Source organism: Geospiza fortis, unplaced genomic scaffold (assembly GCF_000277835.1).
Source record: "Geospiza fortis unplaced genomic scaffold, GeoFor_1.0 scaffold29, whole genome shotgun sequence".
NCBI lineage: Eukaryota > Metazoa > Chordata > Aves > Passeriformes > Thraupidae > Geospiza > Geospiza fortis.
The window spans coordinates 857,230-873,625 of record NW_005054349.1 but is presented as its reverse complement, the minus strand read 5'-3'; the positions used below and the strand labels follow the sequence as shown (position 1 = coordinate 873,625).

The 16,396-nt window shown below is 61.0% G+C and overlaps 2 protein-coding genes across 5 annotated transcripts in view; one reads left to right on the top strand and one right to left on the bottom strand.

Moving 5' to 3' along the window:
* Nucleotides 1-6,597, top strand: part of CSTF2 (cleavage stimulation factor subunit 2) — a 7,014-nt gene extending 417 nt beyond the window's left edge. The window contains exons 2-14 of one of the 4 annotated variants that reach the window (XM_031058837.1): nucleotides 673-842; nucleotides 1,314-1,450; nucleotides 1,565-1,684; nucleotides 1,785-1,940; nucleotides 2,055-2,178; nucleotides 2,486-2,548; nucleotides 3,641-3,700; nucleotides 4,311-4,452; nucleotides 4,818-4,969; nucleotides 5,266-5,528; nucleotides 5,886-6,011; nucleotides 6,150-6,275; nucleotides 6,401-6,597. In XM_031058837.1, coding sequence (XP_030914697.1) covers nucleotides 755-842; nucleotides 1,314-1,450; nucleotides 1,565-1,684; nucleotides 1,785-1,940; nucleotides 2,055-2,178; nucleotides 2,486-2,548; nucleotides 3,641-3,700; nucleotides 4,311-4,452; nucleotides 4,818-4,969; nucleotides 5,266-5,528; nucleotides 5,886-6,011; nucleotides 6,150-6,272 — 1,554 coding nt within the window. In that variant the 5' untranslated portion in view covers nucleotides 673-754 and the 3' untranslated portion in view covers nucleotides 6,273-6,275; nucleotides 6,401-6,597. The remainder of the gene's footprint in view (nucleotides 1-672; nucleotides 843-1,313; nucleotides 1,451-1,564; nucleotides 1,685-1,784; nucleotides 1,941-2,054; nucleotides 2,179-2,485; nucleotides 2,549-3,640; nucleotides 3,701-4,310; nucleotides 4,453-4,817; nucleotides 4,970-5,265; nucleotides 5,529-5,885; nucleotides 6,012-6,149; nucleotides 6,276-6,400) is intronic. The other 3 variants (XM_031058838.1, XM_031058839.1, XM_031058840.1) reach the window with 3 other exon arrangements.
* Nucleotides 6,598-7,279: 682 nt separating this feature from the next.
* NOX1 (NADPH oxidase 1) lies at nucleotides 7,280-16,165 on the bottom strand. Its single transcript, XM_031058817.1, has 14 exons — nucleotides 16,056-16,165; nucleotides 15,652-15,799; nucleotides 10,675-10,770; nucleotides 10,177-10,287; nucleotides 9,991-10,075; nucleotides 9,773-9,915; nucleotides 9,514-9,695; nucleotides 9,177-9,315; nucleotides 8,997-9,089; nucleotides 8,611-8,837; nucleotides 8,370-8,532; nucleotides 8,137-8,283; nucleotides 7,821-7,945; nucleotides 7,280-7,643 (listed from the first exon to the last, which is right to left on the bottom strand). The coding sequence occupies exons 1-14, from the start codon at nucleotides 16,163-16,165 to the stop codon at nucleotides 7,517-7,519; spliced, it is 1,896 nt and encodes a 631-aa protein (XP_030914677.1). The 3' UTR covers nucleotides 7,280-7,516.
* Nucleotides 16,166-16,396: the final 231 nt, after the last annotated feature.

Genomic DNA, 16,396 nt, shown 5'->3' with positions numbered 1-16,396 from the left:
GGGGCTGTGCCAGCTGTGCTCAGGGCAGAGGGGCCCGGTGGCTGTGCCAGGGTCACCTGGACATGGAGCACGGTGTCCCCAGCACAGCAGGTGGGTGTGGAGCCACCGTGCTGTGGCTGATGGGAGCTCCGTGCTGGTCAGGCTCTGTGCTCCTCACTGCCATCCCTGTGCCTCCCACTGGTGTTTTCCAGGCTGGACACCAGGCCCTGGTGCTCTCAGTTCAGGTTTTGGGAGTTCTGGGAGCAGCCAGTCCTATCCTGTCCCTCGTGGGGTCACGGGAGGCACACAGCTGGCACAGGTGGGCATCCTGCCACCACAGCCTTGGGAGCAGTCATGTCAGGAGACAGCAGGTCCTTTGGCTTGGGCATGGGCCCAACTGCTGTGTGCCTTGGGGAGCCCTCCCTGTGCTGCCAGCACTGCTGGGGCTCTGTCCCTGTGTCCCCTGAGCTCTCCCCGTGCTCCCAGCGCTGCTGGGGCTCTGTCCCTGTGTCCCCTGAGCTCTCCCCGTGCTCCCAGCACTGCTGGGGCTCTGTCCCTGTGCCTCCTGAGCTCTCCCCGTGCTCCCAGCGCTGCTGGGGCTCTGTCGCCATCTCCCCCCGAGCTGCCGGAGCCGTGGGCACAGCGGGACGCCCACACCACCCTCAGCAGCAGCATGTCTCTGCTCCCTGGCAGGCTGGTGTACGACAGGGAGACGGGCAAGCCCAAGGGCTATGGCTTCTGCGAGTACCAGGACCAGGAGACGGCGCTCAGCGCCATGCGCAACCTCAACGGGCGCGAGTTCAGCGGCAGGGCCCTGCGCGTGGACAACGCCGCCAGCGAGAAGAACAAGGAGGAGCTCAAGAGTGAGTCAGCCAGCATTCTGGGGGCTCCCTCACGCTGGGCCCGGCCTTGGCAGCTGCAGGGCAGGGCAGGTGTCTTCTGCCAGGCTGGCCGAGCTGACCTGCTCTGAGAGGGGCTGTGAGTACTGCCCCAGAGGGATGCATGGGCTCAGCTCTGGGATTCCACTCCCAGATGATCACAGAATCACAGAATTACTTAGGTTGGGAAAGGTTTGTAAAGATCATGGTCCAGCCTTTGACCAAACACACTGCATCAACTAGATTGGGACACTAAATGCCACTTCCAGTCTTTACTTAAATGCTTCCAGGAGCAGTGACTCCACAACCTCCCTGAGCAGCCTGTTCCAATGCCTAATCACCCCTTCTGGGAAGAAATTCCTCCTAAGGTCTCCCTCATTTTGCTGCCTCCCTTTCCCCCTGGTGGGCTGGTGCTCCCCTCCTGATGAGCCTGTTCCTGTGCTATTCATGTTGCAGGCTTGGGCACAGGTGCACCCATCATAGAGTCACCCTATGGGGACCCTGTCAACCCAGAGGACGCCCCCGAGTCCATCAGCCGGGCTGTGGCCAGCCTGCCCCCCGAGCAGATGTTTGAGCTGATGAAGCAGATGAAGGTGAGTGCAGGAGGGCCGTGCTCCCTGTGTGAGCACAGCTCCTCCCACCACTGCCTGCACCCTCCCACCCATGTCACACCTTGGCAGAGCTCTGATCAGTGCCTGTCTCCTCAGCTGTGTGTCCAGAACAGCCCCCAGGAAGCCAGGAACATGCTGCTCCAGAACCCCCAGCTGGCTTATGCACTGCTGCAGGCCCAGGTGGTCATGAGGATCGTTGACCCGGAGATCGCGCTGGTTTGTCCCTTGTTGCTTGTCCAGGGTTGGGAGGGTATTGGTGGGAGCCTTTGTGGAGTTGCAGTGGAAATGAACTCCTTTCTCCTTCTTTCTCCCCTAGAAAATCCTGCACCGCCAGACCAGTGTTCCTCCTCTGATCCCAGGCAACCAGCAGGCAGTGCCAGGCCCGGGGCCTGGGCCAGGACCAGGGCCTGGGCCAGGGCCCAACGCACAGCTGAACCCCCAGAACACCCCATCATCCCAGCCACAGGCCATAGTAAGAGCCTGCACAACACATGAGCTGTGCAGGAGCAGGGGCAGTGCCAGCTCTCCAGCTGGGGCACGTGCCCAGGTGTCAGGGTGTCCCTGAGACCCAGTGTCTCTCCCGCAGGGCGGGATGCACGTCAACGGCGCTCCTCCTCTGATGCAGCCACCCATGCAGGGGGGAGTGCCTGCCCCAGGACAGATGGCAGCCCCTGTGCAGGGCCCAGGCCCTGGCCCCATGGCTCCAGGAGGTGAGTTTGGGCTGAGCTGCCCCACCGTGAGCGCACGGGTCCTGCAAACACCCTTCTCTGCTTTCCCCCTAACCAGAGGGCTGGGCCCTGTGAGAGCACACGTAATCCTGTGCTGTACATTGTGGTTGTGCTGCTGCCAGAGGCGGGCTGCAAAGTTGGATTATCCCTGGGGGGAGCCAACACCAAGGGAATAAACCTCCAGGTGCTCCCCCAGGGGCTGGGAGCGAGAAGGTATTTGGGACCAAGGAACAGGTTAGTCATGAGGGATGGCTGAGGAGGGGTCTGATCTCTGCCTGTCCCCTCTCAGGTGGGATGCAGCCACAGGTTGGGATGCCAGGTGCAGGGCCAGTCCCCTTGGAGCGTGGACAAGGTAAAACAGACGTGTGTAGTGCTGTGTGTGGTGTGAGCCTGGCTCCAGCGAGCAGTGCTGTGTCCCAGCTGTCTGCAGCCTAGCTGTGCCCAGCCCCGGGGCTGTGCCCAGTTTGTTCACAGAGGCTAAGGTTGTGGTAGCAGCTCCCTGGTTCCCAGGGCTCAGCCCATGCCCAGTTTGGCTCCCAGCTCGTTCTGCACCCTGTTGTGCGGTCGTGCCCTGGCAGCCAGGAGAGCTGCCTGTCCCCACCGACGGGATGTGTCTGTGTTTTCCACCTCTGCGAGCCCATGTCTGTCCCTGTGCTTGTGCGGGCAGGCAGAGCTTGCTCCTCTCTGGTCCTTGTCCTGCTCCTTCTCTGCCTGGGTGCTGGGGAGCAGCTGGTGCGGCCCCGCGTCCTCCCGCGCCGTGCCCAGCAGAGGGAGCTGGGCCTCCGTTTGGCTTGAGGCTTGGCAGGCGCTTCCCGGAGGGTGACGGCTCGGCTTTCCCTCCGCAGGCACGGTCTGTCCGGCCCAGCCCTGGGCCCCGATTCCTTACGGTTCACACGTGTCCATGTGTAGGTTAGTACGGCCCCGGTGTTCTGTTCTCCCAGGAGCAGCACACGCAGACACCTGTCACCGCTGTTGCCTTGACTTCTATCCTAGGCCTTGTTTCAGCAACATGGCAAACCTAGTCTGACATCCTGTGGCCTTAGGGTCAGCTGACTCCCATTTTCTTTGGGGTGGGCACTGTCTTCCTGAAAGCTGTCTGGTAGTTCTTGGCACCCAAAGGGTTTTGGAGAGCAGAAGCTGGTGTGCGTTGTGGGGCCGGCGTGGCCCCATGGAACGCTGTGTCTCTTGGCAGGGTGTCTTCTGTGCCTGCCTCTCTCCCTGAGTGAGGGAAGGACTGTGCCACGCTGCCTGTCCTGCCTGTGCTGACAAAGGGGGTGTGAACAAACAGGCTGATAAAGCCACACTTGGAACATTTTCTCTGTAGGTTTTTCTGGGGACTTCAGGGTGTGTGATCCTGCAGGCAGCACTGTCCCCAGAGCCGGTGCATGCGTGCATACACTATTTACGTGTCTGCTCTTTCCCTCTTTTCCTGCTGCTTGCCCAGGGAACCTGCAGCTCTCGCCCGTGGGACCTGCCAGGCCTGCGTCTATCGAACGCGTTCAAGGTACCCCAGCACCAGCTCCCTCTTCCCATGGAGCTCCTTGTGGAGTGTGCAGAGAGCAGCCCTCACCCTGCTGTTCTCAGGACCAGGGACTGGCATGTCACTCCTTGTAGCCTGACAGCAGTAAGAGGAGAGGAAGGAGGCAGGATTTCTTCTAGGGCTACAGGAGAGAACAGGCTAGAACCATGCCTGGAGCCTCCAGTGGAAAAGGAGAGCCTGTTTGGAAAGGGCTTTTGCCTCAGATCCAGCCCTCTTTGACACTGTGCTTCCAGGAGCCTTCCAGGTCTTGCTTTGCTCCTGGCCCCACGTCACCCGGGTGTTGATGCCCGCACTTGTAGGGATTGCCGTGGGGGCACCCATGCTTGGTTTGGCCCCTGGTGCCATAAGGAACCTTAAATAAAACCCGAAAAGAAAAGGAGAGGAATAGAACTGGCAGCCAGGGAAGGAGCTTTGGTGTGCTCCAGCCTCGTGTGTGGGGCTGTGTCCCCAGCAGACAGCACAGCTCAGGGGAGCAGCGAGGCTGCCCCACGCCCGGCCTGAGAGCGCCGGGGACAGTCTTGGCACGGCACCGGTCATGCAGATCCTCACGAGCTCTTGTGTGTCTCCCTGGCAGTGCCCATGCCAGACCCGAGGGCCCCTATGCAGCGTGGACCTCTACCTGCTAGTGGCCCGCCACCCCGAGGCCTTTTGGGAGATGCCCCGAATGACCCTCGCGGAGGGACCCTGCTCTCAGTCACTGGAGAAGTGGAGCCCAGGTGAGGGGAGAGGGAAGGAGAGGAGCCCTTGGCACTGTCCCCTGCCCAAGGGTAGCCTCTCGCTGAGGACAGGGATGGTACCAGCCTTCCGGGAGTCACTGCTGCCTGGTCGGAGGCCTGTGTGCTGCCAACCGTGGGGGCCGGCCCGTTTCCCCGGGGAAGGGATCTCCCCGGGGTGATGGCAGCTGCCCTGTGGCATGGGGCCACCAGCACCCATCCCTGTGCCAGCCTCACCCTCCTCCCCTGCGGCCGGCTTCGGGGGCAATCCCGGCGCTCTGCCCAGCCCGTGCCAAGCCAGTGTCTGATTCACACTCTCTCGCTTTTTCTCCTCCTCCTGCTTTGCTCTCCTCGTCTCTCTGCGTCAGAGGTTACCTTGGGCCGCCCCACCAGGGAGCCCCTATGCACCATATGCCTGGTCATGACAGCCGTGGCCCCCCCCATGAGATGAGGGGGGGACCCATGGGAGAACCCCGACCACTGATGGGAGAGCCGCGGGGGCCCTTGATGGATGCTCGAGGTGAGAGAGGGGGCATGAAATACGGGTGGCTTGGATTGTGCAGGCAGGAAGTCAGAGCGGAGCCGGCTGCCCCGACACAAGGCATAGGAAGGGGGTTTGGGCAGTGAAATGACTGACTCCAGGCGAGGAGGGACGGTCCCAGGGTGCAAGGGACTTTCTCCAGGCATGTCCCCTCTGCCCCCACCCTGCACTTCTTGGGTGTTTGCTGGCCCCCAGACAAAGGAGGCAGCAGGCTCTCTCCCACACTCCTTGCAGCGCTGCTTCCTTCAGGAGCTGACCTTGTGTTTCCTCCGCAGTCGGAAGAGATCCCCGGGGGCTGGAGCCGCGAGGGCTGGAGCCGCGCGTGATGGAGGCGCGGGCGCTGGAGGCGCGAGGCCTGGAGCCGCGGGTGCTGGAGCCACGAGTGCTGGAAGCCAGGGCCATGGAGGCCAGGGTCCTGGAGCCCCGGGGCCTGGAGCCCCGAGGGCCTGGTCCCAACCCGCGTGGCCCGATGCCTGGTGGGATACAGGGTCCTGGGCCACTTAACATGGGAGCCAGTGGCCCGCAGGGGCCCCGCCAGGGACACACGGCTCTGCTCAGCCGCTCGGGCACCGACGGCGTCCTGTAGGCTGGGGCTGGGTGGGGGTGTGGCAAGCACCAGGCTTTGGTCACTGAGGGGTCAGGGCATCTGTCCCATTTCCCCAGGCACTGCCCATCAGCTGGGGACAGGACAAGGCTCAGGCCTCTCTCCACCTCTTCCTGAGCCACAGAAAGGAGCACAGGAGTTGGGAGGGGAAAGCACATAAAATGCACTCTCTCTTCGTGCTCAGGCATCTACAAGCAGTCCGTGAGGGCATCCATCTGATCATCTCTTTTACCTTCCTGACTTTGTAGGGCTGAGTCTAGAAACCCCCTAACCCCTGTCTTACTCCCCCAGGTTCCTAACATGGCTGGGGCAGGCATGCAGGGAGGAGGCATACCTGGGGCAGGAGTCCAAGGAGCTGGTCAGCCTGGAGGCTTTAGCCCTGGACAGAGCCAGGTCACCCCCCAGGATCACGAGAAGGTGAGAGAACAAAAGGGAAAGGGTGAGACAGTAGGAGCAGCACTTCCTGTGTGCCTTTCTGTGGCGGGGTCAGCCCCTCCCTGGCTCTGGTATGCTGTGGCTGCTCTGGGCATGTCTCTGACCCCTCTTTCCCCACAGGCAGCACTGATCATGCAGGTCCTGCAGCTGACAGCAGACCAGATCGCCATGCTGCCCCCAGAACAGCGGCAGAGCATCCTCATTCTGAAGGAGCAAATCCAGAAATCCACAGGGGCACCCTGACAGGTGATGTCCTTAACCTGGTCTCACCCTATGCTTGTTCCCCTCCAGTAAAACAGAGCTGCCTAGAATGGGACTCTGCCCTGCTTCCCTCTGTGCCAGGCTCACCCTCCTCTCCTTCTTTCTGGCAGGCACAAGATGGAAATGCCATGTGCCTGGATAGAGGTGATGCTCCATGGCAGCTGCTTCCCATTGCTACCTGAGCTGATGGTGCATTTTAGGAGAGGTTATGTCACCCTCAAGAGGTTTTTTCCTCCAGTTCATCCTTTTTTTTTTTCTGTGTATATTTTATGGTGTTTGAAATAAAGTGGGAGGAGGGTTTGAGTAATTCCATGTCCCTGGCTGCCTTGTTTGGTCTCTCATGGAGGCCAGGGTGGGAGTGTTGGGTTCTGGGAGCAGTCCAAACCACTTGCCATCCTCCCTCCTCCCCACACCAGGGCAAGAATTAATAATGGAATTTCTTGTAGTGTGCTGTTTACAGGGGTCTAGGGGAAGGGCAGGACAGAGAGCTTGGCTTTCTATCCCTGCTGGCAGGGCAGGAAGGGCTCTGGATCCGATTGCAGTATCACTTTCCACGCCAGCCTGCGCAGGGAGCGGGGTTTCCCTCTCTGCATACGCTGGAGCAGAACGTGCTGGGAGCTGCAGTGGGAGCTGAGCTGTGTGCTGGGTGCAGGCTGGCTCTGGGGTGGCAGTGAGCCCTTGCAGAGGGGTGTCTGATCCTGCACCCCAGAGGGTTTGCTATCCACCAGCTCTTCTATTGCAGCCCTGCAAGGGGCAGAGCATGGGCTCCTTGTACCTGCACAGCTGAGGCACCACAGAGGCTTTCGTTACAAAGAAAAGGAAGTTTAATTTATTCTTATACAAAAGAGTGTTTAAACCATGAGGGGCACGTTTGGCCCCTGACACCTGCATGGATGGCCATGTCCCATACCCATCCAGTGGTTCTGCCCAACCTGCTGGGCTCCCACGGCTTCCTGCTTCTCCAGCAGCATCACAGAACGTGGCTCTGGTTTCCAGTGAGGGGCTGGGTGGAGCTACAGGCCCACTTGCTCCATGAGGACCCCTTGTACACCAGGACAGGCAGGCAGCAGTCTTTGAACCTGGAGTTTCTCATGGAGACAGAGTACCTTGCTGTGTCCAGCTTGGCTTCAGTGCATGCACAGATGTTTATCCCTGGCCTTGCTTTGGAAAGGCTTGAGGCAGTACAGTCAGGGTCCTGCCCGCTGGGGCACCAGCCTCGCTGCCACTTAAAAGTTTTCCTTGTTGAAGTAGAATTTGACCTTCCTGGGGTCCAGGCTGGAGTGTTGGTGACAAGACTTCTGCAGGCTCTTTGCCAAGGCCTCCGGCCCACAGAGGAACACGCCAACCACTGACCTGCAAACAGCACAGGCATGTCAGTGCCAGGGGGCAACTCGGGGAAAAGGGATTGAGAAGCTTTGTGGGCTCCCTGCCCGGGATAGCACCCCTCTCCCAAAGCAGCCCAGTGCTGAGTGCCAGGGTAGAGGGCATGCCTCTGACTCCAGCATCCTGAATTCCCTGCTCAGCTCTCACCTGGGGTGGGCTGCAGCCACCGCTGCAAACTCCGTGTTCCACATGGGCCGCCCAAAGATGGTTTTGTGCCTGAGGCCCGTCACTGTGTCCGTAGCAGTGTCGAAGTGGAGTGCCACGTTGTTGGCCTGGGCAGGCAGGGATGGTGAGAACCCATGAGCCCCCCTCCAGTCCCTCACCACAGAGGAGCATCCATTGCTGATCCCACCAAACACTGTGCCTCGGCTTGGATCCTAAAAGCTGTTGTCATGCTTGCCCTGCCCTTGCTGCCCACCCTGTGTCCCCCTCTTGCAGCCACGCCAGCCTGTGGTTGACTCACAATGCTGGTGTCCCAGCCAGTGAGGAAGAGACGGTAGGTGAGGAAGTCTGCCTTGCCCGACTCAGCCATCTTCTGCTCCAGGGAGCCAAGCAGGTCGTTGAACCAGGCAAAGGCTCCTGTGTCCCGGCACAGCCAGTAGAAATAGATCTGGCATGCAGGGGGAGAGAGATTGCTCAGGGTGGAGCAGAGCCAGAGGAAGAAACCCACAGCTGGTGCCATGGGGCGCTCCGTACCTTCTTGGTCTTGAGGGTCTGGTCACCCTGCTGGAACTTGTACCAGATGGACTTGAGGATGGAGGCGAAGGGGGTGACACCAATGCCTGCTCCAACCAGCATGGCCACCTCGTACTGGAACACATCTTCACTGGCTGTGCCAAAGGGACCATCCACCTCGACCCTGGCCAGAGCAGGGCCTGGGTGAGAGCTACGGCCTCCCCAGATCCCTGGCATGACTGTTGGGCACTGCCCAGCCTACCTGGGCGTTTCCAGCTGGAAGGTGTCGATGAGACGCTCTGTCCAGTCGCCGGCTGCCCGGATGTGGATGGAGAAGAAGTCCTCCTCGGGTGCAGAGGTGAGGGTGAAGGGGTGCCACTCCAGTGCGGATATGGCGGGGCAGTTGACGAAGATGTACTGCCCCACCTCCATGCGGAAGCCCTTCTTCTGCATCTGCAGCTCCAGCACGCGGGCAGGGTGCATGACCACCTGGGGGCACGGGCAGGGCTCAGCCTGGCCCCTGTCCCCAGGAAGGGGCTGTGCCTGTGGCCCCTGCCCGCCTCCCCATGGCCACCACGGCGAGGGGCTGTGGCACAGGTGACTCCAAGGGGAGGAGCTGGCAGAGGAGCAGGCTCCTGCACCACCCACCTTTTTGACAACCACCTTCTGCTGAGCACGCCAGACCCGCAGGAGCCGCTCAAAGACATAGAGGATGATGGGGGCAAGAACCCACTTCCAGGACTGTGAGGATGGAGGAGAGCAAAGGATTGGGCAGGGCCAGGGCAAGGGAAGAGCTTCTCCCCCGGAGCCACCCCACCACTGCCCTACCTCGGCAGGGATGCTCCCAAACTCGGGGTCTTTGCAGCAGCTGTGGGTGCAGTTCTGCTCCCGCTGTGTGAGGTACTTGGCGCAGTCATAGGGGTGCACCTCTGCCATGCTCTGCTCCGTCTGCCCACGCACCAGCCCACTGCAGGGAGGTGAGGGATGAGCCCAGGGGCCAGCTCTGCCCCCAGCCAGGGCTGAGCCACACTGCGAGAGGCCAGCTGGGCTAGCCCGCCCTGGGAATGGCAGGTCACAGCCCCACTGGACTGTCACAGCTGCCCCACCAGGGGGGTGTGTGCACTGCCCCTCGCCGTCCTGCCCCGGCAGAGCTGAGGAGCCTTACGCGATGCCGTGGATGACGAGGCCAGCGAAGTAGACGAGGAAGAGGTGGTGTGTGTACCAGAAGAGCTCAAAGTAGTTCCTGCGGATGAACTCGGTGGAGGACGTGACCATGAGGATGAGTGCCAGCGTGATGATCACCCCCGTGAGCCCCGGGATGGTCGTGAAAGCCACGTACTCGACGGTCTGCAGGGGCAGCAGGGAGGGTCAGGGGAGCAGGGGACATGTCATGGCGGGTTGCTGGATGCCAAGGCCACACTCACCGTCTGGTTGGAGTGGATGGGGTTCAGCCACTCGCTGCCCTGCAGGTGCATCTTGGAGAGGACAGCAGCGAGGCTGCCATCAGTGGCTTGTTGGCTCTGGTTGTAGCGCTCCAGGTTGAAGAGGTGGGCGATGGTGTGCACAGCTGGACAGGGCACAGGCAGTCACCACCAGGCAGCTCCCAGTCCCCACTGTCACCCCATCCCAGTCCAGGGGGTACCTGTGAGCAGGGCCAGTGCATAGGCCACCAGCTTGTGGAAGGTGAGGTTGTGGTCCAGCTGCTTCCGCAAGGTCCGCCTGCAGCACTGCAGGGAGAGGCAGCAGGATGGTCAGGATGGGAGAGGGATGTCAGGATGGGACAGGGATAGGGACGGCCACGCTGGCTGTGCCACCACGGGACACTCACCGAGCAGGTCCCACGGAGGAAGGACAGCAGGTTGCGGCAGACGGGCAGCAGGATCAGCATGCTGTTGAAGTTGAGGCATTTGGCTGATGCTCGAGCCCATGCCAAGGCAGACTGGGGAGGAGAGAGGGGTGAGCACCACTGTCCTGTCGTGCTGTGCCAGGACTGGGTCAGGATGGGGCCAGTCAGTGCTGAGCTGGGCTGGGAACTGGGATGGAGAGGTGCTGGGCTGCCATGGGGACTGGGAGGGGTGAGCTAGGAGAGGACTGGGAGGGGGAGATGCTGGGCTGGGCTGGGATGCTGCTGGGCTGAGAGCAGACAGGGATCAAGACAGGGACTAGCATGGTGCAATGCCAGGCTGTGGAGTGGGACAGAATTATGGTGGACTGGAAGAGAACAGAACATGAAAGGGGCGTGGGATTTGCAGCCCCCACCCCACTGCAGCAGGGCCCAAGGGGCTCCTCTGCCTGGGCAGGCAGGGTGCTGGGGGGAACACCTTACCCCAAGGATGGCCCTGGTGTAGAAATACCGCTCGTCCCGGTCAAAAAACAGAAAGTAGTAGGTGAAGAGGAAGATGTTGATGCCCAGCCAGGCTGCCTGCAGGGGAAAGTCACAGCCTCGTGAGGGACCCTGTCCCGGGAGCCTCCCACGCTGCAGCACTGAGGGCTGGGTGCAGCCAGAGGGTGTCAGGACAGACAGCAGAGAGTATCCATCCTGTTTCCTTGTGAGCTGCCCTGTCACACACAGGGCTGGGACACAGGGTCAAAGGTGGGGAGAGGTGTGGAACCATTGCAGAATTGCTGTGCTGTCACACACTGCCCTGTGCATCACCGCGCATGAGGAAGGAGGAAAGGCAGGAGCGGCCAACATCCGTGTAACGGGAGGGAAAGCAGATCCAGAGGGTGGTCAGGGCTGTGTGGGAAAGATTCTGGGAGAAGGAAGTTTCACAGGGAGCTGGCTCACCTGGCCCACAGTGCTGCTGTCCCCTGCCTAACCCCACTGCATCCCACCCTGCAGCCTCTCACAGCCACTGAATTTTTGCATAGGTCCCAAAAAAAACCCCAAAAAATTACACCCTGCCGTGTATTTGGTTTTTGGCTGGTTTTTTTTTTTCTTTTTTAAGTAACTTAAAAAATTAAAATAGCCCAACTGTCAGTAAACCCCATGTTCCCATGCATCCACAGCTCCTCACACAGTGCTGAGCAGCTGATGGGTGCTGGCCAGGCAAGCTCTGTTACACCAGAGATGCTGCAGCACAGCAGATGGTCCCTATGGTGCCAGCTCCTCACCCTGCCACGAGTTCTCACAGCATCCTCCTCCTCTCACAAGGGGAGAAGAGGCACGTGGCAGGCCCCCACCCAAAGTGGCCAGGCAAAGCAGCAGCATCTTTAAGTTTTCCAGGACCCCCTTTCCCATGAGCTGTGTTTTCCCCAAGACTTCATGTTTCCAGAGCCCATCCCTCCCCTGGCTGCCGGAGTACGTAGGTTGGGGAGCAGAGGGGATGCTTGTCTCTGCCCACAGCCCAGCTCCCCATCTCCCCCATGAGCCCCCAGGGTCCCCCAGCACACCCAGCACCCTGCAGAGCCCCCAGCCCCAGAGACTCACGAGGACAGCAGCTGAGAACCAGTGGTTGACCAGCCAGTTGCCCATGGCGCGCTGTGCCCGCGCCTGCTGCTGCTGCCCGGTTTTATGGAGCAGCAGGAGGTGAGACAGCCCCGGCCCGGGAACGGCACCCGGGGACTTTCCCCTGAGAGCACTTTAAGGAAATGCCGGTGCTTTCAAAGGCTCCTTCCAGGAAGGCAGGGCTGACCCAATTGGCCAACACCAGAACGAGCCCCTTGTGCTGGCCGGGGATGGCCCCTGCTGAGAGATCCCCCGTGCCCCACGGCTGGGTCACACAGGGTGTCTGCCCGCTCCTCCCGGGGTTTTGCAACCTCTGAGGACAAAAACGGCCTTTTTTTGCAAGGCAGGAATTTCCTGGGAAGAAGTTGTGGAGGATCCATCCTGTGCCTGGCTCAACAGCTCTGTTTTCCCTGGCCTCCCTCCCCAGCCTGCACTGCCCACCTTCCAGGGAAACCACCAAAGGAAGAGAAGCCTCCTGGGGTCACGGTGCTGCCCTGGTGCCAGGATCCAGCCCGGGCATCCATTACAGGGCAGGTGATTTAAGACCAAGCACCAGTGGTGCTGCACCTCCATGGGCCCCCAGGGCTGATGAGCATGCTCAGTCCAGCACCCAAACTGAGCTACCCCAAAAATGGGTGCTGGGGTGGGCGGTGTCACACTGCTGGTTTGGGGCCAAGATAGCTGGGTCCCATCAGTACCCATTGCCACTGCTGTGCCAGGCACCCTTCCCCTCCTGCCTGCCCTCCACTGCAGGGCCCCGAGCCCTGGGGTGTCCAGTGCTCCAGCTGGGAACAGCAGCCTGTTCTGGGCCCCTGAGCCTGGAGGAACAGGTCAGACAGGCTTGCTCCTTGCTGGCATGCAGCTCTCTGCTGGCCTGCAGCCCTGGCCATGCTGACAGAAGCACAGGACGAGGCCAGCCCCATCCCGCCGTGCTCCTGAACCTCCACAGAGGGGCTCCCCCATCCCCACTTCCCGCTGGCACAGCCCCATTTCCGTGCCTGTCAAGGAGTTTTACGTGGACAGCAGGTGTGTGCACCCGTGCCAGCCCCTGGGACGGTCCCCACCCTCCGTGTGAGTCACTGCCAGCACCCAGACTCGCAGTCACAGCAAAGTTTCTTTACTGCTTACAACAGTCCCAGCAGCACCCGTGGCCCGAGGTCACCGTATGCACCATAGCAGCAGTGGGGGTGTCGGGGCACCCCGGGGGCTCTGCACCATGTGGCAGCCAGCTGGCACGGGCAACTGGTTGGGGCACCCCATAAGCCATAGAACTGTCGAATTGTAGAATAGTTTGGGTTGGAAGGGACCTCTAAAGGCCATCTGGTTACACTCCAGAGGTGGGCAGGGACATCTTCAACTAGGCCAGGTTGCTCACAGCCCACCCAACCTGGCCTTGAACGTTTTCAGGGACAGCACATCCACCATCTCTCTGGGCAACATGTGCCAGTCCCTCACCACTCTCCTTGCGAAAAACTTCCTTATGTCCAATCCAAATCAACCCTCCTTCATGTTCACGAGTGGTCCTGAGCAGGCAAGCACACTCCTGTCCCCCTGGCCCCGAGGGGATGCACTGGGACCTGCTGCCATCGCAGCCCAGGCAGCACTCAGCCTGTGCCACGGGCATCCTCCAGCTGCTGGCACAGCCCTGCGCTGCCCATGCCCAGTCCGAGGCTGGCTGGAGGAGCCGGCTGCTCAGACAATGCTGTGCCTCACGCCGGGCTCCAGGGGCGCCTCGAGGCACAGCGGGGTCCCCGCGGGGCGCCGGCGGCAGCACACGCAGTGCAGGAAGTCAGCCACGTTGTGCCTGAAGAGCTGGCGGCAGGGGTGCAGGTACTGGAAGAAGAGCAGCATGAAGTAGATGCCCAGGCAGTAGCCCAGGAGCAGCTGCAGCACCAGCAGCGCGGTGCAGACGTTCTCATAGACGTCAGTCTTGAAGAAGTACCAGAGGATGACGAGGGCCGTGTTCTCAGCCAGCCGGGCCACGTAGTACACGGCCAGGCGGCCCCAGTTCTGAGACTTGTCGATGAGGTCCCGGTCAGCCAGCTTGAGCTGCACGGCCGACCAGCAGAACATGTTGATGCTGGAGTACAGCAGGGTGAAGGCGCACAGCACCACCACCGTGCCCAGGCGGCTGAAGTTCTTCTCGATGTTGTCGGGCAGGCGGCTGCCGCTGCGCCAGAACTGCACCCAGGGCAAGAAGAAAACCACCAGGAGGTTGGCCAGGGCGATGGGGATGATCCAGTGCTTGAAGACGGTGCTGAAGAGCACGAGGACGGCGATGCGCGTGGAGATCTCCAGGCTGCGCCACAGCACGATGCACAGGAAGGCCAGCGGGCGCAGCTGCACCTTGTAGTCATCGTACTTGACCTGGATGGCCAGGATGTTGCAGACCAGGGCCCCGTATGTGACTGACACCAGGCAGATGGCCATGAGCACGGCTGCAGAGGGACAGAGCAGGCCAGTCAGGCAGCGCAGGGGTCCAGGCTGTGTCCAGCCTCTCCACTGCCTGGGTGCAGAGTGTGGGGTGACAGCTCCAGGTGGGAAACCTGGGGTGCCAGTCCTGGGTGAGAAGCCCAACACCTGGGCTCACAGCAGAAGGCTCAGTGTGAGCACTGACGGAACAGCTCAGGCACGGTGGTGACAGCCCCCATGATGAGGCGGCTGCTGGCAGCAGGAGGCTCAGAACCCAAAGGTTCTCCCTACACCAATAAAACACAAGCCTTGGCCAGACCAGAGCCATTTCTGTGCTTGGACCATGCCCCAGCCCCCTGCCCTGTGCAGGAAATGCTGCTCAAGGGTGAGCAGGGCACACTTGGGGCTGCGAGGGCCCCTCTGCCTTCATCCCAGCCAAGAGCTGCAGCACTGTAGCCCCAGAGGCATCCCAAGAGCCAGCCCCATCCGAGGGCTGCAGAGCCAAGGTCGTTTGTAGGGAATGCCAGCAGCTGCTCACATTCAGCACAGCCAGGAATACCATGGAGAGAAATAGAAGAATGCAGCTGGTCCCATCCACGGTGGCTGCCAGCTGCAGGGCCGAGCTGGCACTCCAGCTGCGAGGGAATCACCCAGAACACATCATTTGGTATTTACTTCCTGCATCTACTGCTAGAGCAGCCCTGGCACTCATTCTTCCTGTGCATCTGCAACTCCCCAAAATGCCTCTGCAGAGGGCTGTGGCAAATTAGGGGGTTTCTATGGGGCATCTCCCGTGCTTCCCTTTTCATGCACCTGCTGTGGGCACAGATGAGAAGGTCTGGGCTCCCAGCACTGCTGGGTGAGGGCAGCTCCTTCAGCCAGCACTGTAATTGGAATGGTGCAGGAGCACACCTGCGTGCCCAGCTCAGTGCCAAAATGGGAGTTAAAAGTTTGCTCTGGCATATCCACCCCCAAGCACATAAACATCCTGGGAGCAGGCGAGGGAGCCTTGGAGTGGGAGTGCTGGGCTGGGAGCTCTGGCTGCTGGAAAATGTGCAGAAATAGATACAGTGGGGGGACTTGAGGGAAGCCAGAGCCTGTAGCTAGATGGAAAAAAATGAATGGAGACTGGAGCAGGCTAGGACAGGGACCTGACCCTCTTATGAGACTGGCCCTGGGTGGATGGCTTGGCTCTGGAGGGCAGATATGAGCACGGGGCTGGGAGCAGAGCCTGGCACCTCAGCCATGCCTGCCCTTTCCCACTTTGCACCACTGCAAGCAGGAAAGCAGAGAGCTGATGAGTGCCCAACATCTGTGGGTCATGCTCCACATTTCAGGGAGCCCAGAGGAAGCTGTGTGCCCAGGACTTTTTGGATTGCCTGGATGTCCCATGAGCACAAGCAGCTGGGGAGCTGCCCCGGCGCCCTGGTGGGGAGCCCTTACCTCGGGCAGCAGGGACGTACTTCTCGAGCACGCTGATGTAGAGCTGCAGGGTGAGCTGCGGCGTGGAGCCCAGGAAGGCCTGGATGACGGCCATGCGCTTGAAGGCGTTGCGGTGCGTGGCCAGGCGCCGCTCCGAGTGCCCCACCTCCTGCTCCAGCTCCAGCTCGTAGCCGTGCCGCAGCCGCCGCTTGCGGGTGATGGTCACGTAGGGCTCCTCCTCCCTTCCCGACCAGCAGTACACCACCAGGGCCTCCACACACCTGTGGGGACACTGCAGCTGTCACCCCAGCCCTGCTGCTGTCCCGCTCCAGCGCCTCCAGCCCAGCTGTGTGGTGCTGCCCAGACCCCACTCCTGAGTGCAGCCCGACTGCTCTGGGCAACTGCCCAAAGTGCTGTGGGCACACCAGGACCGTGGGGATGGCTGTGGCTGCTCCTCTGCTCCAGCATTCAGGGTGATCATGAGCACCAGGGGGGCAACAACTGCTCCAGCGAGCTGCTGGAAGAGGTGCAGCATCCCGGGTACAAAGCAGCGACCCCGCGCAGAGCTGCAGCTGCAGGAAGGTGTTAATCACCCTTGGGCTCTGTTTTCCCAACCGGCAGAAACCTCTTCCTCTGAGCAGAGGCAACAGAAACTCTGAAATATCAGAGCTGAATATCAGAGTTCTCTTTGATCTCTCCTCTTGAGCAGAAGAAGGCTTCCACACTTCCTGCCTGCTGGGGACAGCAGGAAGGAGGGCGCAGGGTG

What these genes read in the sequence shown, in the direction of transcription:
- NOX1 (XM_031058817.1), bottom strand. Translation starts at nt 16,165, where the DNA reads ATGCTGCACCTCTTCCAGCAGCTCGCTGGAGCAGTTGTTGCCCCCCTG. An exon ending in CCATCCACTCCAACCAGACG is followed by an intron (nt 9,696 to 9,772) that starts GTGAGTGTGGCC and finishes CTGCCCCTGCAG; the next exon opens with ACCGTCGAGTACGTGGCTTT. An exon ending in AGAAGGTGGTTGTCAAAAAG is followed by an intron (nt 8,838 to 8,996) that starts GTGGGTGGTGCA and finishes CCGTGCCCCCAG; the next exon opens with GTGGTCATGCACCCTGCCCG.